General features: G+C 39.4%; 1 protein-coding gene across 1 annotated transcript in view; it reads right to left on the bottom strand.

The window, feature by feature from the left end:
• Positions 1 to 11,508: 11,508 nt before the first annotated feature.
• angpt1 (angiopoietin 1) overlaps positions 11,509 to 27,689 on the bottom strand; it is a 57,266-nt gene continuing 41,085 nt past the window's right edge. Inside the window, exons 8-9 of the mRNA XM_005748655.1 lie at positions 17,632 to 17,762; positions 11,509 to 13,433 (exon numbers count right to left, since the gene is read on the bottom strand). Of these exons, the coding sequence (XP_005748712.1) occupies positions 13,270 to 13,433; positions 17,632 to 17,762 (295 nt within the window). The 3' untranslated portion in view covers positions 11,509 to 13,269. The remainder of the gene's footprint in view (positions 13,434 to 17,631; positions 17,763 to 27,689) is intronic.

Below are 27,689 nucleotides of genomic sequence, written 5' to 3'. Positions count from 1 at the left end.
TGTTAATATATACAGTTTCAAACTGTGCAGAGAGGAAGGCTAGTGCTCCTCCACAAGGACAAACGGGCTCACTATGCTTTCAAGTCTGGGGATAAAATAAAATCTGTGCTTACAAATGCTTTGAAAATCCAAACAAAATATTAATTTAATATAAAAAACATAAAAGCTATGAATGTCTGGCTGAAACTAAATTTGGGTTTAAATTTAGGAGAAATATGAGGCGAAAATAAGAAACAGGGCACTTCTGCCCAGTAAAGAATGTGATACTTGCACAAGATGAGAATGCCCTGCTTACTCAGTAAGTGGTTTGGTCTTGCAGGCAGACAGGAAATTCAAGCTCTCCATGCCAGCATGCATCAGCTGATGTCTGCATGTTCTGTACCCTGCATTGTGTCAGTGCTGCTTTCCCTGCCTCTGTTTGGCTTCATGTATTTACATACAAAGGTGAACAGTTCCCAGAACATAGCCATAAAGTACTGCAGTACTATTCAACATGGTCTTGCCTTTTTTGACTGATACTTTTATTTTATTTTATTATACATGTAATTGCATTCTATTTTGTGTTAATTGTATTTTCTTGTAGGGAGTCCAATATGCTAAAACATTAAAGTTGGTCACAATCAAGGCAATGCTCAATTTGTTTTTTAAGAGTTTAAAGTTTAATTTTGGAGGAGTTTTTAGTTTGGTTGTCTACCACTGGAGGTCACTATGACTTCGTTGTTGGAGCAGTACACGAAGCATCAGGCTACAAATAGTTTACCTATGTGTTTAGTATTTTCACACAGAGCAAAAGGGCCTTTCTACTATTAAGGAGACAGGCAGTTCCACTGCATATTGAATTTAATCCCTATAATTTGCATTATTTATCACAATAAAACTCCAATTCCAAAAAAGTTGAGATGCTCTGTAAAACGCAAATAAACGATTTGTAAATCTCTTGAATCCACATTTTATTCACGATAAAACATTTTACTTCTATGACAAATATTAGCTCATTTTGAATTTGACGATAATAGCGCTTCTCGAAAAGTTGGGCAACAAAAGACAAAAAAAAGTAACTGGTTTTTTTTTATTAATTAGGTTAACTGGCAACAACTCAGCAACATGATTGGGTATCAAAGGGTATCACAGACAGGCAGAGTCAGAGTAAACATGGGCAGAGCTTCACCAATCTGCAGAAAACTGTTTGCAAATTCTGGAACAATTTCAGAATAATGGTCCTCGACATAAATGTGTGAAGACGCTGAGAATATCATTATCTGCAGTTCGAAATATCGTCAAAAGTTTCAGCGAACCAAGGAAAATCAGTGTGATCTTCGGGGGCCCTCGGGTAGCCCTGCATTAAAAACATAGAAATCCCTGCATGGGCTCAGGACCACTTCTAGAAATCACTGTGAATGCAGTTTGCTGTGTCATCCACAAATGCAGATTGTAATTACAGTTGTTCCAAGACAGTAACAGTAACAGACTAAACTATTTAAATAATACAATATGTTACAGAGTTTACAGATTTAAGAAATAGCTGTAATATATACAAATTGCTCAATTATACACATTAAAAATATTACAGAGGTGATTATAAATATCAAGAATATTGACAAATGCTCCAGAAATGCTGCCATCTTCTCTGGACTGAGGTGAGGTGGAAAATTGCTCTGTGGTCAAATTAATTAGAAAAAATTCTCTTTGGAAAACATGGATATCACATCCTCTGGACTAATTGGGAAATTATCCTTGACCCGTGGTGGCGTGTTCGCAGACAGCCTCTGTTGGGGGCAGTGCCAAAATATATGGTACATCCAGTCTGTGGGATACGCATGACTGTGATGTTGTTGGCCAGTCAGCCAGAAATGGAGCAGATAAAAGTGATAACAAAGAAACCGAGTGTTATCCTCTCACTGTACTTACTTTTTTACCACTTGGATGGACTACAACTTTACATGTGCACCATGAACACGTCACAGAGTTGAAAAAAAAAAAAGGGCTAAGACAGGAAATTAAATAAAACAAAAAACATCCTGGATACATGGGGGTAATTATTTTAGGGTCTTTACCATATAATACATTTTTTTTTGCATTGAGCTGACTGTCGTTGTCATGTGTTGGTGCTCCATAAATAAAAATGACGGGGAAATGTCTCCGTGAACAAATCCTGACCAAAGTTACACTTCCGTCATAACCATACTTTGTAAATGGAATGATGCTTATATAGCACTTTTCTACTCGTGGGCTCAAAGTGCTTTATATAACACACACACACACACACACACACTTTTTTTCTATTTTTTTTCTACCTAAGTGCTTTCTATTTAATATTCACACTCCAAAGAGCAACTCAGGGCAGCAGGGGCTCAAACCACCAAACCTTTGATTTGCAGATGATCTGCTGTTCCTCCAGAGCTACAGCCACACTATCATTTATATGTTGGGATGTTGATTTGATCATTGCAGCAACACTTCAAGTCTGATGAAGAGGATAAAGACAAGCACAGACAGAGCACAGAGGACAGACCAGTCTGCATTCTGAGCAAGACATCCCAGTCTTCTGCATGTACAGCATCACATCTATTACTGGGCAAGTATCTCTGTGCTATCTCTGGAAGCAACAGGCTGCAGCAAGCAAAAATGAACTCATTTGACAGTAATAACCATTAACCTGCCCATCAGATGTAATCAGAGGTTACAGCTGGGTAGAATGATCCAGAACGACTCAGTGTTCTGGGACCCTCTGTAAATGAACAATTACATCTGATAGGCAGGTTAATGCATTTTGACATTTCTTTGGGCAAGATACTCAACCCCAAGTTGCCCCAATGTATCCACAAGAGTGTGTGTGCGTCGCATGTGTGGATTCGAGTGAATAAAACATGTAGTAGAAAGAGCTTGAGTAGAAAGGCATTGTATAAAGACCAGTCTGCTTACCATACACCTCAAGAGTGGTAGATATCAGTTTGATGATGATGCTGATTAGATTCACTCATCGAATTCTACCCCTTTATCACGTCCAGAGGTTGGAAAATCAGCCATGCAGCTCATGAAACATCTACTTATATGTTGCTGTTATTATTCAGATAGCTAAATCCACAAAGAGCAGTGAAGTTATTATGTATCTTATTTCTCAACGCTGCACAACTAAACCTGATCTTTCACTGTATAATGAAAAATTAATGACACAGAATCCATGGAGCTAAAAGTGACAAAGATGCTTCAGGTGAGGAGAAAGAACGTTCCTCTAGACTCAATGAGTGCAGAGGAAGTCTGAAAGGGGAGACACTGCACCTGTGCTTCTTGGTGCTTATCAACATGTGCAGTGTTACTGCTGTTTTGTTTACCCTGCACTGCTTGTACTGAATTTGTTTCATTTGGCTGCAGATACTAATGCGCCTCAGTTGTACAGGAATGCATTTGTTAGGGGCTCTCAAGCTGTTACTCTGACCTTTGCCTGTGTTCCTAGATTTGTGTTGTGCTCGCTGTTATCCTTTTGATCATACTTAGAGTGTTGCTAAAATGATCAAATCAACTTCCCAACATGCAGATGAAACAGATGTGATTGAAAAAGTAACTTTGGTCAGGGTTTGTTTGCAGGGCCAGTGTGAAATGACAAGATGGAACAGCTGTAACTGGGATGTTTCTTTTTTCCTGTCTGTAGACCTTCACTGATTTGTTGCCTCTTCATTTTCAGGCCAATAAACAATATCTATAACTGTCTAACTGCTCTTGACAAATAATTGGAATTACCTACACAAAACTGCAGTTTTAACGCAGCTGTATTAAGCTCTTGAAATGCTGCAATGCTGACCCTGACAAAGAAGTCAGCCGTACAAATCTGTCTTGGCACAGGAAAAGTAAACCACTATAAAATCCACTAATACTTCCTTCCGAAGAGGATAGATGTTATTGTTTGACTGTGTGATTTGTCTTTTATAAATAAAGATGGGAAAGACAGTAAATTAGCGCTAGCTCAAAGCAGTGAGGCAAAGAAGAGACCTCGTCCCCTGCGGAGGGATGGACGGGATGACAGAGTGCACTGTTGGAACCAGACAAGTTGATTAGCTGAAGGCCGAGGGAGAGTTTAAAGGTCCCTGGTTTGGATTTATGCGCTGGGTTTGATGACAGTGTTTTACACAGCGAAGAGCCTGGAAGAAGACGAGGAAGAAAAATAACAGACAAAACAGGAGCATAGTGGCAGTGTTTACATTTATATGATGTATTAGTAGTGCTGTTTAATGTTACAGATTTTTTTTATGTGTAACTGATAACTGCTAAGGCTTTATAAAGGATTAAATGGTCTCCTTGAGGGGCTTTGAGGCTCTCCTTATGCACACACAGCACTGACTTCTGACAAATCTAGACGAATGACGCTAACGCTCACAGTTACAATGCTAACATGATAACATTTATAACTTTGAATATTTATAATGTGTTATCGAGCTTAGATTTTCGACTTTGTGCCGTAAAACAAAGTCTGCACAGTGTTTTGGGAGTTCTCAGATGCTTGTGGGTGGCATTTCTCAGTTATAGTTCAGTTACACAACAGTGAACCTCTAGGAAAAACACTGGCTGCCCAGTGATTGCACTGAATGTCTTTGCTGTTGGAGAACAATCACAAGCAGTTGGTGCTGCAACCAAATGGTTGCCCACAGTTTGTGCATGCAACACCTTCAACCTCTGGGCGATCACACAGGTTGCCTAGTGAAAGGCAACCTATTTTCCTCTGACTGCAGTCACTCTCAGAAAGATTGGCAAAGGTTTGCAAAATGATTTATCATGGCTGATCGCTGTGTTATCAACAGATTGCACGAAATTGCCAAATTGATCTTACTCAGTCACAAACTAATAGCAGATTTCTTGGAGATTAACTTTGTTTTAGCTATTTTATTGACATGTTGATGCTTTGAAGACAGAAGTTGGCTGCAAGTAGTCACAGATGCTGTTGCCATTTTTAAAGAACCCAAGTTACAAGTGTATTACACACAGTCGCAGTTATTTTGGTGACCACAGTGTGCAGCTACTCTTTTGTCTTGTGTTTGCAGAGTTGGGCATTTATAGTATAAAACCAGCAAAGATTTATATGCATAATCTACATGTTCCCTGCAGAAAAATGATGATTTTCCGTTGCTATAAAAAAATCAGACCACTTTATATAATGCACTTCACAAAAACAAAGATTTCTTTTACCCAGATAAAGAACTTTCTCTCATTAAATATCATAATGAATAAGAAAAATGATAAAAGACAGGTACTTTAGTGGTAATTGGCATTGCTGCACCATTGTGTCATTGCTTCACAGCAAGATGGAGCTGGGTTCAAATCCACCAGTGGTTTATTTTTTTCCCTCTGGGTGCCCTGGCCTTCTCTACTGAGATTGAAAGTAGTTTTCTGAAAAGTATATCCCTGTGTTTTAAAAAATGACACCTTTTAATATCTTAATCTAATTTTTTATTAAAGTATTTACACTAATCAATGTAACTTGTATTATTCTCAACTATCTGTTTTGACATTTTATTCTTTTACATTCCCGTTTTGTCTCTTGCACGTACGCCACTTTGATGCACATGCTGGCTTTTGTCACAGCTGCTAACAGCAATTCTGTGTTAAATTTGTGGCTCGCAAACAAGGAACATATCAAAGTGTTCTGACATAAAGACGCAGACTTGCCAAGTGCAGATTGTGATAAAAGGTTTATTGAAGATTAGGACAAATCAGGCTGCTTTTCAAAGTATTCTTGATCATTTGCACGCCTGCGCCTCTGCATTTTAGACGCATTGAATATGTTAGTAAAACACATGCTGTTTGTTTTGTGTCATGCTCTCGTTACCAGATATCTTACAAAAACATGTTGCTTTTGGCTGGCATAGCGTCACTCAGCTCTCACACTTCATTACTTCTAACCGCAGCAGCCTCTGGAGCAATAATTGACCACACACTTCTCACTTGTTACATCATCTTTTATGGAAAGTGAGTTCCAAATTAAAACGACTAAAATACGGCCCTCATATTCTTTAGCCACTACTTCCTGACATGCAAACCAACTACCCGTGCTTTTTTGCAGATTTTCCAGCGTAATTAAACAAACAAGTATATACTATGTTCCCATAACTTCAGGATGTTTAACAATCATCTAAATCCATTTGGATAATTTTTCCTTTGCTTAAATTGGTGAACAAATCAACATTTACAGCTGAAAGCTTTCAAGCCCTTCAGTAACCACGCAAGTACAAAGCCTTGGTGTTATTATCAGTTTGAATGGTCCCTTCCGTTGCCTGCAGCCTTTCTTTGCTTCACACCCTCTGTGTACAATAACTGTCATTCTTACTCCCACAGACCATCAATCACGTCAGGCTCTTTTTGAGTTTTTCTGCATGAGAGAGTCCCGCACCTCAACATACGTTTACTTTTCTATTCGTCTCCATTTATTTTGTTAAACTGCAGGACTTTTCGCTCAAGACCAGCATATACAATTCAAACTGCTTTATAATCGACAATCTGAAAAAGTAAATCATGACGATACCAGATAAAAATTGGTCTTTTGTGGTCTTGAGACATCAGAGATTAATAAATTGTTAATGTACATTTGGACAAACTCCGACATGTAACATTTTAACTGAAAAAAAACTGAATAAAGTATCATTCCGTTTGATAAGCTACAGAGTACCAGAATGAGAAAGGGAATGATTTGAGTTACATACCTCAAATATGAGGAATATCAGACCTCATTCAATCTGATGAATTCGAGAGGTGACTACACCAAGGCTGTTTCAATATCATGCTTTGTGCTGTTGCATCTTTTTAAATGGCTTGCTTTACTGGTAGTTGATTCTGTCTATTGCTGCTAGTCTTGGAGCTTCCTCCTCATGACTGAAAGTGTATGAGATCCATTTAAACCTCAGAAAACAGTTGTCATAGGAATAAAAAGATAAAATAACATGTGGCTAAACACTAAATACACTTCTACCCTAAAAATGATGGAAGGAGCCTTTTCTTGGTCGCAAATCTAACACATGGATTTTAGTTTTAGCCTGCATCCAAAAATACTGGGTTTGTAATTTGAAACTATAGTTTGGTTGTCACAACACTTTTTATGGAATGTAAATCAAACACTGCATTGTTCCTGCTGAGATAAGCGCTTGATAAAGGTGGGTGTTTTTCTCTAAACCTTTCAGCGAGGTTTTTGAGTTCACAATGCTTTGTCTGCCAGATGAAGACGTACTCAAATTTAATCTACACACGTGGCTTAACAACCTGATGTGGCTTTGCTTGCATCACGAGCTTCCAAACCAGACCCTAAATGGATATTTACGCCTCGGGTCTAATATGTGCAACAAGGCTGGTTATGTACTGAATCTAAACTCTAAAATATGACTGTGTGAGAATCATCGACAGTATATAAACAATCAGTTTTTAGAGCGTCGTCTGTCATGTGTAGGCACAAGCCAAGAAGTGTAGCCGCTGCTGCTTTATTAACCTGCTGCTCAGCTTATAGCTTGCATTCTGTTTTCCTGCAAATGCATATTTGTCTTACTTAAATGTTTCAGATCAAACACATTTTTGTATTCGACGAAGATAACCCGAGTTGATATTAAATGCAGATCTTAAAAATGATGATTTCATTAGTTAAGGGAAAAAAGCTATCCAAACCTACCTGGCCATTGTTTTCTTTTTTTGCACCACATTCGACGGCAAGAACTGCAATCAAGTGTTTGCAATAACTAAAAGTACTTTGTCTCACTCGTCTTTGCAGAAATAATCTTCAATTATTTTTTCAATAGTGAAGTATTACAGTTGTTATAGTAACAATACTAGTATATGCAACACCTCCAGTTGCATGTTTTTGGCATCTTGATGCAAATATTTACTTTGCAGAGTTACAACCAGCGATGGGAAGTTATTTTAAAATAGGCGTAAGAGCAACTCTGTGCCGCTGAGTCTTTGTGTTTTACTTGCATCTATCTGAAAGAGCGAGTGTAAACACAAAAAAGGATTTTATTTTATATGCTGGATGCAAAAAAATAGGTTTAAATGTTAAACCAATTTCTTCCAGCCAAAGACTGTAGCATATTAAATTTTTGCTTGATGCCATGTGCATAAAGTTAAAAGATTAAAATTAGTAAAACAAGTTTTAAAAAGAGACTATTTCATATGATCCAATTTTATATGATAGGTTATGCAGAAAAAATAGAACTGGGATGAAAGGTCCATTGCTTTAATACGTATTCAGGTTGTGTTTTACCTTTTTAAAAAGTAACTAACTAATAAAGCAACTAATTACTTTTGAAAATAAGTAATCACTAAAATAACGGGATTACTTTCATGGATAAGTAATCAGTAATTAGTAATTGCTGATTTCAAGTAACTTGACCAACACTGGTTACAACCGTAGATGACCACTATGAGCAAGATAAATAGTAAATGCTAAATAAGTGATGTTTGGAGACCTTTTGTATTATTTTTTCACATGTAGAACAAAAGGACATTGAATAGAATGTATTTTTATTGTCATTACAATACATGTATTATACAATGCTATATATATAAAATTAAAAATAATCATGCAACAGTGCAACATATAAACAAGATATGTCCACTAATGATGTTGTTGCTTTTTCCTACATCACTTCAAGGTATTTCAGGTTCCCCACAAACGAACCAGACGTTTGTTTGTGGAAATGTAGGAATTTTTTCCTTTTCAGGGGCAGCAACTGCAACACAAAGGCCCACTGACCACTGGTTCCAAGATAAACACATTCAACGCACCAAATGCCACTGATGAACAAACAGATGGCTTTAGAGCTGCAACACTACACATGCACACACAGATTCTCAAAGAGTCACGAATGTACTTCTGGTAGCTGTCATGGCTTTATTATAGTCACTGCCTTTTTAGAAGAGCAACTGAGATTCCAGTGGACAGGAGGTCCTGCCATGAGCAGTGATTTTTTTTAGCTGAACTTTAGGATGTAGTTACCAATTTAGGGTTAAGACTCCACTGAGTACTTACAGTTCTATATGCTTTATATCAGGCTGATTTGTGGTCTCCACTAAATGCAAATCTACAAAGACGTATGCTTTTTTCTGCTCTTAGTCCAAGGGCAGACTCAACATACATTCATGTGACAAACTTTGTTAAATTTTGGATTCAACCAAGTCTCATTACGGCCTCTTCAGTCTGGAGACGAGTGTGTTTTGTTGCTTGTTCCACAGACAGCTACATTTTGCACAAAAACAATTCCAGTGATAAACATCTGCTTTTGATACAACAAATTTATTTCGCTGACACCATTCATTTAGTTTACAGTTGCAATAATGGACATAGCTACAAAAATACAACTGCTCCTTCTTCAGCACATTCTTCAATAATAATAATATAACAATAATAATAATAATAAAACAAAGAATTACCTGATTTTTGTTTCTGAGAAAAATGAGATCCACATATGAGGACGTTTGTTTTAAATTTCGATAGAAGGGTAGCAGGCCCTTGTAGAGCAAAATTTAGTATTTTGGTCTAGACAACTGTTATGTTCCCCTAAAAAGGTCCAGGGATGAGGTTGAAAAAAGGAGACAGGGAGGCAAAATGGTTAAATTAAAGAGTTTTATTACTGCTTCTATTAATAACCAAACTCAAAGAGACAGACAAGCCCCTATCACCATTTAAAGAAACAAAACTCAAGCGTTGGTCAGTGAACTGAAAAGCAAGTAAAAAAAGGATTAGTTACCAAACACACTCCTCTCCACCGAGTAGGAGCCAACAGTCACAAAACACAGCTCACTAGCTGCAACCGCTAACATGGCTCTCTGGCACTAGAGCTCACCTTTCTCTGGCCTTAAATACTTCTAATTGCTGATGAGAGTCAGCTGTACAGAAAAAAGGTGACACATAAGGCAGGAGAGACAGCAGGACACACCCACCCAAGGGCAAACTCAGGAGGTGGCCCCGCTAGGGCTGTGACAACAACTCAAAATGTGATGTCCACACATGTGGACGCCAGGTCCTAGGAGGTTAAAGGTCACACTTTTTTGCTAATGCCTGGCATTCAGCCTATTCATCCTTTGTTTCCTCTTTAGCCTGGGCCACTATTAAAAGCTTTACTTTACTGCTTGTCAACACTTTAGGAATTATGATACTAATATTTTGTACTTTTTAAATCGTGTCCATTTCAAAGTCTTACTGTGTGGTTCCAGGTGCATCATGACAGGCCTGAGTGTTTTCCGCCACCTCTGGAGCTGGCTTTGCTACCCATGCTGCAACAGTTGGCTGTCATGTTGGAAAGATGGCATGCTGCTGCAGTTGGTAGTGATATTCTAGCCACAGATGTAAATGTGAGTGTGAGCGGTTGTGTGTGTCTCGGTGTTAGCCCTTTGATCGACTGTCGACCCTGCCTTTCGCCCTATGTTAGCTCAGATATGCTCCAGCCCATCCACTTACAATAATCTTTCTTAAGAAATATGAAAATGAAATCCGATATAATTGAATTAACAGATGGCAGCTACACTTATGTTTTCAGATTCACTTTTCTTCTCTCTGAATCCTCATTACTTGTATTTGTTTTAGTTGAGCAGGTGGTCTCTTCAGGGGGTTTCAAAGGCCTGCGGTATGACTGTTCATACTGCAGGCGCTGTATTGTGTTATATCTGATTTGGTTGTGCTCCAGTGCCGTCTGTCCTCACCTCCTTCTGGGAGTCCTCGTTGACCCTTAGCTTTTTCTGACTTAACAGGAAAGGATCCATTTTCAGCGCGGTAATCTGTCTGTCAGTGTAAGAAGCTGGTGGCGTGTGTGTACGTGCGTATATGGAGATTACAAGAGGAACACCACTTTGCTCAACATCCCTAAGCCATCACTGGAGACAAAACTTCCCAGTCTTTAGTACCTCCTGTCTTCACACCAACAAAGGACAACGCTTAGGACCACAAAGGTGTTTGCCAGGTTTTTGTGGACCCTCTTCACACTCCACTGCCTCTAAAGAACACATTCCAGTGAGGGTGTTGGGTCAGCGAAGGCGCTGAAGGACAGTCTGTGGTCCACAGGCTGCGGTAATTTGTTTATTCTGATTAGGCCCAGGAATGTCAACTATGAAGAGACACTACAAGTCATGACAGCTTCGTTTGACACTTTTGGCAATCTGTCATTAATACTAGTGAGCAAGCAAAGCGAGCCACCACTCAGCACAATGCCACTCCACTGTGTGGACAGGGAGAGAGTTTTAATCTCTGCAGCATCTGGTTGGGTTCTTCAAAAAAAAAGAAGAAGATGAAAGCACGTCTGTTTATCTACGTGATTTATCTCGTGTCTTTCTGCACCAACACATTCACTTTGCCCGGCTTACAGTACAGCATTTGTATATGAAGATTTACACTCCTGTAAAAGATCTTATCGTAAAAGGAGGCTTGTTGAAGCAAAGGAGAAATAAAAGGGAGATGTAATGAGGGCTAAATTCTGAAGCCCCTTGTTTAAACCTTTGTCTATCATCACATCATTTTTGGATGACAAAGTCCAGCCTAAACGCACATTGAAAACATTAGTGCATCACATGCGCTTTTATTTAATCTTAGCAACACAACACTGACCACATGTTACAAAAGATGTTTAAATAAATCAGCAAATCTAGAAGTTAACGAGGTAAAAGCAAAGTTATCAAAGGCACATTTTTTCCAGGGTTATTATTTTAACTTCTATGTTTTATGCTCAGCTTAAAAAAAAACCCCACCACTGTACCTCTGGCAGAGTGAAAACTGCAAAAAAAAGAAAGAAAAGAAAAAAGCAGGAATGCTGCTTTACATGCACACCCATTAAATTCTACAATTTTAGTATGCTAATAAACATGTCAATTGTCATTTTACAAGTTCCAGATACACTTCATCTTCTCGCCGCGTGTACCTTTAGTAAATACACCACAGTAGATTCTGTTTTTATAAGCTGGAAGTTATGAAATACATGTTCACACGGATCAGTTGGTGGAATCATTAATTTCATGCTTCATATCCAACCCAGACTCCTTCTTTTTCTCTTAAGCCGAATTGATGAGAAACAGAAACTGGCTGGATTCTGTGGCTGTGTCATGTTGATGTCTGTGGAAAAGATTTTGGATGTAACTCGCCCTAATGATCTGCTCTTTGTCGAAAGTTTAGAGGTCGGAATTCGATGAAAGCTATTGGCCAAAAAAAAAACAACCCCTTTCACCTCAACTCGCTCGAGACGCTAGCTTAATATAAGCATTTACACCTTTGTGAATATGAACGAATTGCTTTGTGGTATTATATACTGAATGCTATGTACAGTATATATAGTGTGAATCTGTAAGAATAACTTGTAGCAAGTGTGCAAATGTGAATGTTTTTCCCTCAGAGTCGCATATGCATTGGGATTAATGTCCTTGAATGATATTTGTCTTGTTTTTTTACAGTCAGCAAAGGTAAGGTGATCACTCATATCGTGAACTTTGGCATGTGTTAGTTGCTTCTCGGCCAAAAACACAAGGCAAATACATCTCAGTCCAGAATCTAATCCAATAATAACCTCACACGGTGAACTCTAAAAATAATCACACTCTGTCAAAAACACAAGTGCATAATTGCCAGCGAATAACTGCAAGCGACCTTCCTAATTCTTACCAACTGTATATCACCACTGGAATTTCAAGGTCATCTTAAAAGTTCTTACAGTATCCATAATGCAGACAGGAATTCAGTATACACTGTACGAAAGATAGTTTCATGAGTACAGTTAGGATAACAAAAAATAATACTAAAAACACAATATGTAACACAACCGTGATACTGATGGCCTGTGTTCTGTTAGCAACATTTTAATTACAAGTTACAAAAAAAGTCACAATGCTGTCCTGCAGTTTTAGAGTCTGTGCAGCTCTGTGGTAGCTGCTTTCTATTCAAACAAACAAAAAACGTTCAAGTCCTTGACATTATTGCAACACAGGTCCAGGAAAATAAATTGAAGTGCGACATTTTGTGTGAATATTCCCTACAAGCTCACGCATTTACAACGTCTTCCTCATTTGTAACATCAAGCTTGTGAAATCGCTTTGGAACAGAAAATCAGTTCTGGTGCGTCGCGCCTTGATCTGCGCTCCTCCTCCTCCTCGCGCCGGCTTTTTCAGCTCAGTGTCGGGAAAGGTTACGAAGCAACAGCGGTGCAGGCTGAAGAAAAGATTCACTGGGTGACTCCCCTGTCCAGCGAAAATGAGATGAGACGAGAGTAGGAAATAGGAAATGTCCCTCTAATGTGTGGAAGTTGAGTTCACAAGTTCAAAAGACTAGGAGAAGTCCAGTGGGCGGATCATCATGGTTGTTGCTCGAAGTGAGTAGCTGGGGCCCTTAAAGTAGTGCCACTTGATACCGTTCAGCTTCCCTATGTGTTGTCCTTGGTTAAAGTACATACCATTAAGGTTTGAAGGGCCACAGGCATCAAACCACCAACCTGGGAAAAAGACAAAAACATATACGTATTATTAACATATAATACAGACCAGAGAATTATTCCTGTATTGTTGCTGTAGTTATAAAGTTACTTCAACCGCAGGCTTTGTGCTTTGTGAAGGTTGAAAGGTTCCCATGGCCTCACCCGCAAAGGCTTGGCATAAGTTCAGACACCGTTTCCTGCTATCTGCTGAATGTGTTGCTGTCAGTGGGTTCATCAGCATGCCAGTACCTGTTGCTGAACACTTTTGGGACCTTCTTCTATTTAAAGCAGTGCATGTATGTGCTTCAGTGGGACATCAGAGCAGTGAGAGGAATGGGAAACTTTTATTCCACCCACAAGGTGACACATTTTATAATTTCTCTGAACTATATCGGTTAGATGAAGAAGGGGCCAAAACTCAGGCACCAAACTCAGGCATGTTGAGTTTTTAAGAGGGCCTCTTTTATAGTTTTATCCAGTTTCTCAAGTACATGGGAATAGCTTTCCATTTCTTCTTAAAGGCTAAAACTGTGGACCAACTGGCAAATGTCTGCCGAGGAACTTCTACATCTTTGGTAGCCTGAATCCTATTAGTAATCTTTCAGAAGTACTTTTAATCTTTAATCATATATTTAATGTCCACCTTTTAACTCATTTATTTGAATGATACGTGATATTTTCCACTGTGACAGCGCTGGTGATTTCCACCCGAAAGAGACTGGTGTCTGTGCCAAGAAGTTAGTACCAGCAGAACACTGCAAAATGGTTGTGCCTAATGTTGGCACAGCCGGTGTCAGTGGTTGCTGGGACAGCTACAGCAAAAACACAAAGAAATAAAAAACAAAACAATGATTTGTTGACGCAGCCCACGGATTTTGAATCCCGTGATTTTCTGCCAATAAAAATGACAATGGAATCACTTTCAAAACTAATGATATGTAACGTTCTCAAATCTGCCAGAACGTGAGCTGTTTTGTGAAAATGCACTAGCACGAGCATCCTGCTGGTGGGAAATGAAAATCAAATTTTGCCTGTTAAAGATTTGGAAACTGCAAATCATGCTTTACTTTCCTCTCACTTCCACTGCTCTAACTTATTTTCTATGCAGGAATAACACAGTTAGGCCCTTATAGCCCTGGCCTCTCTTCACCTAGGAGTGAATACAGAACTCAATATTAATTGATTATTAATTCTCCGTGTCACCTGTGCAGTGGGCGGAGAGTTACTACAAGTACATCTTTAAACTCCTTCTACTTTTTCAAAAACAAATTGGAAATAACATTAAAAGCATCTTAAAAACTTTATCTTTAAAACAAATCTGGGTAAGAGATCTTTTTTATTTATTTAAAGCCTATCAGTGAAGCTTGCAATATTGTTATTCAGACAGTTTCTGCTCTTACTTTTAAACATTTGTTTCACAAGTATAATATCTCCTGGTTTGATCCTGGGAGAAGACACAAATTCCTTCGGGCTTGTGTCACGAAGGGCACAAATCAAACGTGCTACAGGAGCTACCTGCCCCTGTGATCCTTTGTGAATTAAGGGAAAAGCTGTACCTTTCTATCTTATTTGATGATGATATAAAATGTTGTTTATGTTATACTTTCCTCCACAGAGTCTGCGCTCTTAATAATTCACTTCTCGCTTGTTTCTGTGTGTTTCACATCTATTTAATTTTTGGATTCTGAAAAACAGGAATTCATGAATTTCTGGTTTATGTCATCCTATCTGCCACTGATCAGTTCTTATATCTGAATCACTGAACACACACGGGAACACAGTCAGATATAGATGGAGGAACAGAATGTGTCAGTCACATGGTGACAAATGGCACTTCTCCCTTCTGGCGGTCCTGAATACCACAGCGCACAACAGCATGACATTTCACTGAGACCTGTCAGTAATCAGGAGCAGAGTTTTGCCCTTGTTGCTGGCACACATCACACAGATATAAGTTTCACATTGATTGCTGCTTCATCCTAGGACAAATGGCTAACCTGGCATGGAAACCAGTGCACGCCTCTTTATATTTCCACTGCTGCGTATCATTTCAGGTGCAAGTGCCAGTGGGGAAGTGAAATTGCACCACCACAAGTGCAAATTCACTTCCCACAAGAAATTCAGTGAAGAGAAGGTTAAAGCCGGCTATTTTCTGAGCTCGAGAATAAAAAGTATAATTAAGGAAAGGGGTTGCTTAAAGTGGCAGGAAACTCATCAAGCATCTCAGTAATTCTAACAATGCATGTCCAAAATCCCCATGTAGAGAACCTGCACTGCACCAAACAAGAGCTAGAAAACAGCTTGTCCTTCAGCACTGAATGTGAGCATTTAGCAAGTAGGAGAGAGATATTTTCAACCCAGCACTTGGTGGAGAACAAAACAGAGCTGTGAAGACCAAGAAAGACTTAAACACACACACACACACACACACACACACACACACACACACACACACACACACACACAGAGACACAGATCGAAATGAAAAAGCCAGTGTTTTTAATTGTTTTACACCTAATATATCAGGACTAAACGTACTATAAAAATAACAACTGAGACAAAATTAGTCTTTAAACTGAAAAACCTGTTTTTTTGCAACGCGTTCTGTTGAGTCTGCTTTATTTTATTGAAATTGCATTCTTTCCTCCCATAAAGCAAATGTGGACCACTTGCCATCTTTTACAGTACTTGCTGATATACTGCAGACCACACAACCGCTGCCATACACATAAACATTTAGTGTGCACATCTCGATCCTTTGGGATTAATGATTAGTGGCCTCCCGGTTTCCAGCCCACAGCTTTTTACGAACTTGTAAAATATTTGAGGATGTTTTCCTTTGAAAAACTCTCAAGCACTGCAGTTTGTTCTCATGATGAAAGATGTCCTCCTTACTCTCGATGTCTGAGCGTCATCCCTACTGTACGCTCTGGAGCTGGGTAAATATATATATTATGTGTGTCCGTACTGTATCCTCCTCTGTATTCTTAGCACGGCACGCTGTGGTTGTCCTCATAAAGGTAACAGAGACATATTTTCCCCTTGTATATTCAAGGTACTGACGTCATTTGATGTCAGACTTGCTCTTATAAATGCAGGGAGTAAATCAAATGATATACCGCATACAGTACCACTAACTCAGCGCTGGGTTCAGCTCAGCCTCGAATCAGGCTACATGTTGTCATGCTTCTCATTTGCGGCTGGCCACAGGCGGGCCATGAATCAAGCAGAGTAGGGTGTTGATCATTGATCAATTCCAAGTTCCCTGTAATCCACTGCATTTAGAATGACCTAAGAGGTAATTCTGATCTTAAATTTGCATTTAGAAAATCCTTGATTGGTACCAGGTCAGGAATCCACAGCAACAGAGCTTCTACGAGGTGACATCAAGGGTCAGCGGGCTCCACTTACACAGCATGAGAAGCAGAGATGTTTTAAATCTCTCTGACACTTGGTGCCGCGCCCAGGGATTTTTATATTGTGCTTGTTTCCAACCTCAGTGTTACACATGTGGGAGTGGATGCAGAATATAGACTAATAGGTACAGATAGATCTTTAATTGGCCACATTTGCAGAACGAGGAGGTTTGTGATCACAGTGACCCGAGCTTATGACTGTGCAGTGAAGGTTGTGGTTATGGAATAGTTATAGTTCTGCATCACGCCCTCATAAAAGTGCATTGTGTCCTGAGCGCTGCGTAAGAAAAGCGATACTTCTACCTCTTCTACGTTATCCTTTGGGGTCTTTTTGTAATTGTTGAAATTGCGGTCGTGGTAACGTTGACATTTACAAAGCAATCTGGTGAGATGGGGAATGTGACAACATTACGAAGAACAAAGTCCGACGGAGCAAGAAACCCAAAATGATAACACAAGAGTTTTAAACAAACCCTTAGGGAAGCCAAACAATTTTGGTTATGAAAAAACAAACAGCTTTGATAGTGTGTGCCCAAACTGACCAGGACCGAGCTGTACACAAACATCGCAGACCCATTCAGCAATTAAAGTCAGTCATTTCTCCCAGGAGGGCCCAAAAATGAGCCGAGACACACGCGGAGCAAAGACCGGACTCATATTTTCCAGGTGACTTCAAATGAATATGTTTAAACTAGCAGCATTTTTGAGACATTAGCGATTTGATTATCTGATCGCTCTTCTTCCTGCGCTTGACTACATGTGTAACTACAATGTTACAACCACTGCGTGAATGCACTTACCACCAGTTAGCATGAGGGCGCATTTGCACATGCAGTTGTCATTGTCCATGTCCTTGGTACTGAAGTCTGCTCCGTGGATTACTAGACTGCTCTGTCTGCCTGCAGTCCCACTGTGGCTTTTCAGGAACAGCCTGAAAGACATCAGGAGGAGGAAAAGGAGTGAGTCAGGACTCGAAAACATGTATGTGGGAGGAAGTGGGGGAGAGAAGTACGGCGAACATTGAAGGCAATAAAAGCACAGAGAAGACATAACGTGGTGCAGGAAACATCTCCTGAGAGATATTTATTTTTCAGTTGTGAGAGAGTACATGTGGAACACCTGGAACAACATTAAGAGCAGGGTAGAGAGAATCTAAAATAAAGAATGAAAGACGGAGTGTATGAAAGAATTACAGACGAAAGTGTGAGTGAGACAGAATGTCTGGGAATCGCATGTCAGCCTGTAGAGCCAGTGAACACTGATTTACACCGCAACAACAGGCTAAATCATTAAATGCAGACCTGTAACAGCTACCTGCAGTAAAAGAGGAATAAATAACCTGCTTAACAAATCATTTATCCATAGCTGGACACACAGGGAACAATCTCAATACAATATTTCTTCCCTGGCTTCTTGTGTCAGGTACATAGTCCTTGGACTTCTTCTGTTCACGATGTAGGACGATACTTTTTTGTCATGAAACCAAACATGTCTGTCAATTTTCCTACCAAGTCCAGGAGGATTTTGCAGCAGGAGTGCAGTTTTCTCATGTTATCTGTGATTTATCGTGTAAGTTCTCTTGGATTGTTTGGATACTGTGCACATGCTGCTATTAGTAATATTCTTTCTGCAGGTAAAGTTTATTTTTTCAAGACTGAAAATGAGAAGATGGTTCAGTACTACCAGAATGAAATAAGAACGAAGTATTTCGCCTATAAGTACACTAGATTGGGTGGCATTGTGGAGTGGTGGTTAGCACCTCCTTGCCACAGCAATAAGGCCTTTCTGTGTGCAGTTTGCATGTTCTCTCTGTGCCTTTGTGGGTTCTATCCGAGTACTCTGGCTTCTTCCCACAATCCAAAGATATGCATGGGGTTACATCGAATGGCGATCATGTAGCACCCCTACATGATCCTGATTTGGATAAGTAGAAATAAATGGATGTGCAGATAACACTGCACATCCATTTATTAAATCCAAAGTGCATTATTTTCACTGGCGTTTAAAGCGTCTGCAATCATAAGCTTACTTAACCTTAAAAGCTTCTGCAGCTCAACGTGGCAAAGACCAAGGAACTGATCGTGGACTTCAGGAAGACCAGGAAACATTTGACCCCTGTTTCAATCCAGGGGGTCAGTGTTGACATTGTGGAGGACTATAAATACCTTGGAGTACACATTGACAATAAACTGGACTGGGCTAAAAACACCACAGCACTTTACAGGAAGGGCCAGAGTCGTCTCTATTTTTTGAGGCGACTGAGGTCCTTCAACATCTGCCAGAAAATGCTCAGGATTTTCTATGAGTCTGTTGTGGCCAGTGCGATCCTCTATGCTGTTGCATGCTGGGGGAGCAGGCTGAGGGTCGCAGATGCCAACAGACTTAATAAACTAATCCGTGAGGCCAGTAATGTTGTGGGGATGGAGCTGGACTCCCTCAAGCTGGTGTCGGAGAGGCGGATGCTGTCCAAGATAAAGACAATGTTGGATAATACCTCCCACCCACTCCATGACATGCTGGTCAGTCACAGGAGCACGTTCAGTGAGAGACTCAGATTACCGAAAAGCACCACTGAACGACACAGGAAATCTTTCCTGCCTGTGGCCATCTCCCTGTACAACGCATCCACTTAACACACTGGTTACTGCTACAACTACACATGTTTCTTTTCCAGCTATTTATTTATGAATGACTTATGTATGTATATATATGTATATATTGTACTATTCTTAGTTAGCGTATTGTCTGTCTTGTCTTAATGTTGGTTTATGTTGGTTTATAATGGAGCACAGGGATCAATAAAGTATTCTGATTCTGATTTATACTTATCTAAGTGTATTTTAGGGATACTTTCTTGAGGCCTCTAGAGCAGAGCTTGGTAAATATTCTTTTAATTTAAGAGATGCTATTGAAATAGCATGTTGGATCCAGCATGTTTAGGGGACTGATGAGCCATCACTAAGATGAATTCCTTCACACACTCAATGCACAGAGCACAAGCTGAAAACTAATATGAAGGTTGGAAGCAGATTTCTCCTGGGTGTGGCCCACTGTGAATTCAATCCTGGTGTGAGTGATATGTGCTGCATGGGGATATGACAATTCCTGCACCCATTGGACAGAACACGCCTTCTCTTATCCTGCCATATCGCAGATTTACTTTTTTCTCCATGGATACCTTTGTTTTTCTCACGCTCTCAGTTTCACTTTCTCCCAGCAGAAGGAATTGCACATCCAAAGATCAGGATTGCATCACCAAGCCAGTGAGGTCTCCATTATTATTATTGTTGTTATTAAGTACGGTTCACTCCCAAACAAAGTAATTGCTTGAGATTATTTTATCGACAACAGGGGAGCTTGGGCGTGTTGTGAACTTTGAGTTCACACTTTGAGTTTTCTGATGAGAAAGTAATAAATGCAAAATGCGGTAATTTATGTTTTAAGTAAACTCACCCAAAACCTTTTTGAGGCTTGTAGCTCTGAGGCATCAGGTTGTGCATCTCAAAGAGCCAGACTGATAGGCTTCCCAGGAAAGAAAATCACTCAACGTGAAAGACTCCTGTATTTGGACAGCTGTGTAAACGGACGATTTGTGCACCAGGGTAAAAAGTATGTCTGCTAGTCACAGAGGGGAATTCGCTAAGCCACTAAACCAGAAGGTACAATCCTACGACATAAGGGTGAGTCATGTTTCTAATCAGTGGCAGCAATGACCGCTGGACATGGCAAGTTTTAATAAGGGCCAGTTACAATTAAGCAAGCAGTAAAGTGTCTAAATGTGCAAGTTCCTGTATGGGTGTCCAAAACTTAATCAGTGACACATTGGAGTATTATCTGGTGTCTAAAAGGCAACAGATGTTTTTGGAGATATTTTCCAGGTCAAAGTAAACTCATCCCAAAGTGCTGCCTCACTTACATGTAGAATGACTTCCATCAGCTAATTCCTGATCCCGACAAATACAGCATTCAATGTCGAGGATGTGGTCTGCTAACGCTCTGATAAAGAACAGACTGTGCTTCACATTTACTCTCTCGGTTTTCTTTAGCTCTTTACGATCTGCGTTTGCCTGATGAATCGCCAAAGCAGATCTTCAAGAAGCCTTTTCGACATGATGCTTTGACAAACTGCTCGCCGTGTTCTGTGGCTGTGCTTACCAGCTATGCTGCACATTTAAAAGACCAAAATCCCCTAATAAGACTGACATCTGCAGTTTTTCCTGTCAGATTCCATTAAGCATGTAAATGGTAAGTGGGATAATCCAAAGAGGGGCCAAGTTATGAATACAAGAGGAACAGATGCCTTTCCCGAAGCCTGTTTAGAATTAGACAAAGAAAAAGACCTTGGCAGATATGGCATCTTCCTGTTAATGAAATGTATCAAAGGACAGACATCTGCTCAGTCAGACTGGAAACTAAAAAGGCAATACACGCTAATCTGATCTGGCGTTAAAGAAACTTAGTAATGCAATTCGTCAAGGTACATTAGTGAAAAAATAATTTTGGAATCATTTGGTTGTCTTAGTGACAGGAAAGGAGTTACGTGTCATCTCAGGTCTCTAACATCCACTGGAAATGCTGGGTGTTTCTGATGCTCTAAAGTTACAGTGTGTAAAATGCTGCTAGATGTCAATAGATTGCAGATTGCAGTCAACTGAGTTTTGCTTTATTACTCCTCCTAATTGAAGTGCATAATTGTAGCTATGGTAACAACTTTGGCTGCCATTCATCTGTAGTGAGTGTAGGCTGTTAGTTCACTACTTACCTCAGCAATGTGTTGTGTGTCCTGTCTATTTACTCTACAGAGTGTGGCTGTAAAATCTTCTCACTTGTAACCAATGACAGCAACACTGAGGTGAATACTAAGCTGTTGAGGAATCCTGTCAGTAAGCGCTGCTGTTAGCCTCTGTTAGCGTCTGTTAGCCTCTGTTAGCCAGCGTAATAAAACTTTCTTTGAAGTGGATCAAACATAGTTCGACTTGGTCACGCCTTTGGTAAAGGAGACCCCTTCTCAGATCATAAATGAACTTTCATATCTTGAGTCTGAAGGTGCCAACATGAAGTTCTGCTAAATAACTGCTCATCGATAACATTAACCAGCTGGCCTAAGCTTAGTTTGAGATGCTGTAAAATGAGGAAAAGCTAGGCCTACTATAAATATGCTCGTAATGTGATTACTCCAGGTCAAATCGACTTTTTTTTATCTTAAAAAAGAACAAAGAAAAACTGAAAGAGATGTGAAAACAGAAACTGTAATAAGAGTTTCTGAAAAAGACAGAAATATCCAAGTTCGGTGTCACAAGAAAGTCGTATTATATTAGGAAAGACACATCAAGGAACAAATAAACCTGAATAAGGAAACACAACTTAAGTAAACTGAGTTTTTATAAGTGTTATTTGGCTGAGCTGAACCCTTAAACCCTTAGATACAGATTCGGTTTCAGTCATAATGAGTCGACGCTCTAGAGTATTACAGCTGCAAACTGTGTACGTGGGAAATCATTTGTAGCACTGTAAGGTGAGCTATCCGATGACACTAATATGTTTATCTGAGACTACTTCCAAGTGAAACTAGGTTACAGTGATTGACATTTTATCAGACTGTAACCTAAAACACAGTCATTAACATTATTAAGAAGAACAATTAAGGCCGTGCACGTTTTCGTTTTTTTTTTTCAAGTTTAGGCTAAAATTTAGCACAAAGGCTGCATTAATTAACACAAACTCAACTTTATATGTGTAGAAATCTGTTTCATTTAAAGTAGTAAAGTGTTCATAAATGACCCCTTAAAGCTGTTTTTTCCCAGACTTAGCGGATTACAGCTGAGTAAGTGGGATTCATGTGGGGTCCTAGATGTGCGAACACGTTGCCTCTTTGAACTCTTTTTTTTTAGCTGACATGTTCTATTTCTCAACACTCTGTGTTACTCTGAACTGGGAGAACATTTCTGTCATATTGTAACTTCATAGAAGAATTATTCTGGGAAGGTTTGGGTCAAGTCCTGAAGCAATACTTCTAATGGAATGTATGGCACACTAAAGTTCAGGGTGCTCTTTGAAGAAAATGCCAGAGATAAAGTACGGATGGTGGCTAAGCATGCTTGTTTTTTTCCCATCTACTTATAGGCGACTACCCTGTCAGCTGAGAGTCCTGCATTAGCCTCTGCGCCTTAAGCCACTGCAGAGGTTAATCACTCTGACTGAGGGCTAGCTTCCTACCACAGAGCCACAGAGGTATCTGGCTGGCTACTCTCTTGCCAATGGGTGTCATATAGCTCCACTGAGAAAATCATTCAGGCAGGCATTTGTCATAGTGCTTATAATCTGGCAATACACTTAATACTATAAAACTATAATTTACATTGTTGCGTTGAGTAAGACCACTGCCATATCCATCTTATTCATGCCTGTTAAAATATGCAGACCTATTATGCTTACTGTCACACATACTGACCCTGGATTTTCTCCATCTGACCCAGAAAATTCTTAGCATTGATGGACGAAAGTACAATCAGTTTTATGTTGCATATCTGAAAGCTGTGAACCCTCGAGAATCAGAATCTATCTAACTTGAAATTTGCAGGGACGGGATTCAATTAGCTCCAATTTAAGGTATCCCTGATAATCTCAGAGTGAGTCTTGGATAAAGAAGAAGGTAATCATATTTTGCAACTCAAATCTCTGCCAATTTCTTTTGTAAATCTCCAAATGAAAAACATCTAAACGAGATCTGATTCTACAGGGACCTTAGTCATTACCATATGGAGAAATCACTGAATTTTAGGAACTTGGCTTTCTCAATGGGGAATCTGAATAAAGATGTAATGGCTCGTTAAAAAATAAACATACTGCATAAGTCTTCTAGCTGGGAGATTTTGAACACGCATACTAAAGATTTTTTCATGTAAACTTTGTGTATGTGCATATACTGAACTGATGTAAATTTTTCTATCTCAGACAATTTTGGAAACGATTGCTTTACATATCTGGATCTTCAGATGTGCATTATTATTTTAGGATGCATTAAATTCAGTGACCCACATTGCTTTCCCTGTGCTTAATGAAATAATTACATGAAACTAAAGATTACAGAGACTCACTCAGGAAGGACATTTGAAGCTCTTTTTTGGATGTTGGCTGCCTTCACTCTTTCAACATCCCACACTGCTACATTAATGTTAGGCCCAGGCTTTGGGGAGGCCAGTGCAGGAATGATGGCGTTCCTTCATATGTTTTTCTATCAAGGTATGCTTTTACTGCACTGGCAGTGTTTTTGGGACCAGGGTAAAAATAAAGCTGTTGCCAATCAGACGCTTCCCAGATATTATTGAATTCTGGATCAAAATCTGATGGTACTTCTTTGCATTCATAATTCCATCAGTTTTGGAAAGATTCCCAACAGCACAGATGCAAATGCAACCCCAAACCATGACAGAGCCGCCACCATGTTTTACAGAAGACCTCACTGGTGTATTCTCCTGACTTCCTCTGTACTTACTGACAATGATTTGAGCCAAAGGTTTCAAAATATCATCACTCCATAAGAAATGTTGCCACTGATTTTCAGTGTAGTTTTTTATTTTATTTGGCATACATCAGGCTTTTCTCTTTATTTCCTCTTGCCTTAAGAATGGCTGTTTAAAAGCTCTCATTTAAGGAAATCTCCTGGGACAACTATGATCTTTATTTAGTTCAGTGAAACTGTAACCCTCCAAGAATCAGACTGACAAAAAAAACCTATACTTATACCCATTGTGAAAATATGATTGTGGGCTATTCTTGTGAGTGTCCAGTGCAGTTTACTTTCTGTGTATATCCTGTATTTGTCAGTTTTCTGTGTTATTCCTTTGTTCCTGCTAATTGTGTTCACAGCTCTCCTGCAACTTTTTCTACCTTCTTATTTATTCTTTTGCTGGCTAGGATTCATGATAATAATGGTGATTTATTAATTTACAAAGAAAACCTTTTATAAAAGCATCATAAAACAACAGCAAATGTCATTCTGTAGATCCCCCCTCCCCCTTTAAATCTTTGTTGTTTTTGTTTATTCCATTTACGTTTCACAGTTAGTCATTTTTAATTCTTTTTTGCATTACTTTGCTATTTAACTTTCATTTTCATACTGAACAACCATGTTTTCTGGTCTCTTCTATTAATATTGACAATGCAGAGCCATTCTATGAAACAACAAAACTTTGACAAATGACAGTAATTAACTGATTGTGTTCATCTGATGGCTATAGTTAGAACAATATTTGGAGGTCATGAAATGATTTGACCATTTTCTTTTCTGCAACCCATGCTGTGGCACACCAAGCAGATTAGATATGATGATAGGGAACTTTTTTCAGCTGTTTATAAGGAAAGTAACCTCTGCAATTATGGTGGCTTGAGTCACAATGAAGCAAAAAACCAAAATAGACCTATAGAGTTTTCCACTGAACCACAATTCAAGCTTATACGATTGTGAAATGAGCTCACTTTACAATCATGTAACTTTGTGGTTCAGAAGCAAACTCCATAGGTCCAGTGAAATGAAATGCCTGTCAAAGTGTTAAGATGTGCACATTCATGATTAAGACAACCTTGCTGATGTCGGCGTTCTCCCTGCAGATACTGTGTAGATTTCTGTCTTTTTTCATGAGCTGTTTCTGCATTGATGCAGTTCTCCTGCTCTCGCCATATTATCGCTTGTGATTTATGGGAGAAACAATGTTTTGAGGGCATGACTGCTTAATATGGCCTTCAGTGCACTCAAGAATATATGCAAACAGTGCACTCATCTACCATCTTATTAGGTACACCTTGCTAGTACTGGATTGGACCTCCTTTCTTCCTCAGAAGTGCTTCAATTCTTCATTGCGTAGCTTCAACAAGGTGCTGGGAACACTCAGAGATTTCCACATGATAGCATCACACAGTTGCTGCAGATTTCTGAGCTAAGCATCTATAATATGAATCGTCTGTTCCAACACATTCCAGTTTGCACTACTGGACTGAAACCTAATGAACTAAGTACATTTATTGTCAAGTTCAAGAAACCAGTTTGAGATAATCAACTTTGTGACATGGGATGATATTCTTCTGGAAGCAGTACACTGTAGCTATAAAAGGATGGACATGGTCAGCAACAAGACTTAGATAGGCTATGGTGTTTAAACAATGTACACCATCAGCCTGAACCGCTGGTACAAGGCAGAGTGGATCGATGCTTTCAGGTTGTTTAACCAGTCAATCTGAACATCTGAAACCTTAGACCAATTTTGGTCTAAGGTGAACTGTAGCCTCAGTTTACTGTTCTTAGCAGACAGAATTGGCATCCGGTGTGATGTTCTGCTGCTGTAGCCCATCTGCTTCAAGGCTCAATGTGTTGTGGTTCCAGGGATGTCTTTTTACATACTTTGTAACAAATGGCTTGTTGAGTTTCTGCTGCCTTCCTACCAGCTTGATGCAGTCTGGCCATTCTCCTCTGACCTCTGACAACATGGAATATTTTGTCATTTTCAAACCATTCTCTGTAAACCCTAGAGATGGTTGTGTGGGAAAATTCCAGTAGATGAGTAAGGATGAGTGAATAAACCAGCCTGTCTGGCACCAATAACCATACCACGTTCAAAGTCATTTTAATCACCTTTCTTCTCTGTTGTGATACTCGGTTTGAACTTCAGTAGGTTGTCTTGACTATGCCCGCATGCATAAATATTTTGAGCAGCTGTCATGTGATTGGCTGATTTGAAAAAACAAACAAACAAACAAATCAGGTCAGTTTAAAGGTAAATACTTTGAGTCTGTGTTTTAACGTCCAGTACCAGCATTTGACATTTGACAAATCAATTACCCAAATTATCTGAATCATCTGACTATTACTAATGCGCTGTTTTAACAGTTTTATTGTAGTGGGCAAACCCCACAAGAATCCGATGACCGAGGAAAGATAAATAGCAGGTCCAAATTTTTACAGCACTTGTAATAAATGTGACATTTATGCTGTGTACATGATTTCATCTGCAAAGGATTAGGACCCAATATTTCACAAAGAAATAATTGCACACCTCCCTCCCTCTCAACAAGTTGAGTGGTTTGTGCTTCACAGTATACGTAGATGAAACGAGACGCTGGCAGCAGGACAAGCATTTCCTGGCGAGCAATTCTCAGTATTGTTTATGATAAATGGTGAGTCGTGCGCAATGGTGGACCTAGATTATAATTCTGCCTTCTTTCCAAGTGGTGCTTGTGTTCGCAGCCTTGCTTTCTTTAGTGCTTAGAGAGTGCATGCTCGTGAAAGAAAGAAAGCAAGAAACACGCTGACTGACTGTACAGTATAAGGTCTTTATAAATGTTTGTCTGACTAGTGCTGGCGCAGTCAGTATTCCAGTAAATTGCCTCAGATGAAAGAAAATATTTTAAAACCAGCTAGAACACAGGCCCTATCACTTGCTATCGCTTTTAAAGTTTTAAAGCAACATAAATGCAGTCTGGCGAACTTTCTGGCAAACTTGCAGATTCTTTTACATTTAAGAGGAAGTAGGTGCCAAAGCAGAAGAAAAAAAGCCCAAAACAGAATGTGGCAATACAGGTTTGTTTGGGACTGGCCATCTGGTTTGTTTTGGCCCATGTTTCAGAGCAGCAATGAGTGATTATCATACCACAACTATTTTTCGAGAACATATCTATTTATAGAGATCTGCATGTCTCCTTAGCAGTATGAAACTGAGTTGAAAACAGCCTGGATTGGCTGGGGATGCCCTTTGCCTGCTGCTGTGTGACAAAAACAACAGTTTTTACATAAAAATGTAAGAAATCACTGTTAAATCATGTGAGAAAAAAAGCAAACGGAATTAGGGTGTTAAAAAATAAATGC

The sequence above is a fragment of the Pundamilia nyererei genome, unplaced genomic scaffold (assembly GCF_000239375.1).
Source record: "Pundamilia nyererei isolate P.nyererei 1_Seehausen unplaced genomic scaffold, PunNye1.0 scaffold00226, whole genome shotgun sequence".
Taxonomy (NCBI): domain Eukaryota; kingdom Metazoa; phylum Chordata; class Actinopteri; order Cichliformes; family Cichlidae; genus Pundamilia; species Pundamilia nyererei.
This window is presented reverse-complemented; position numbering and strand designations above follow the sequence as displayed.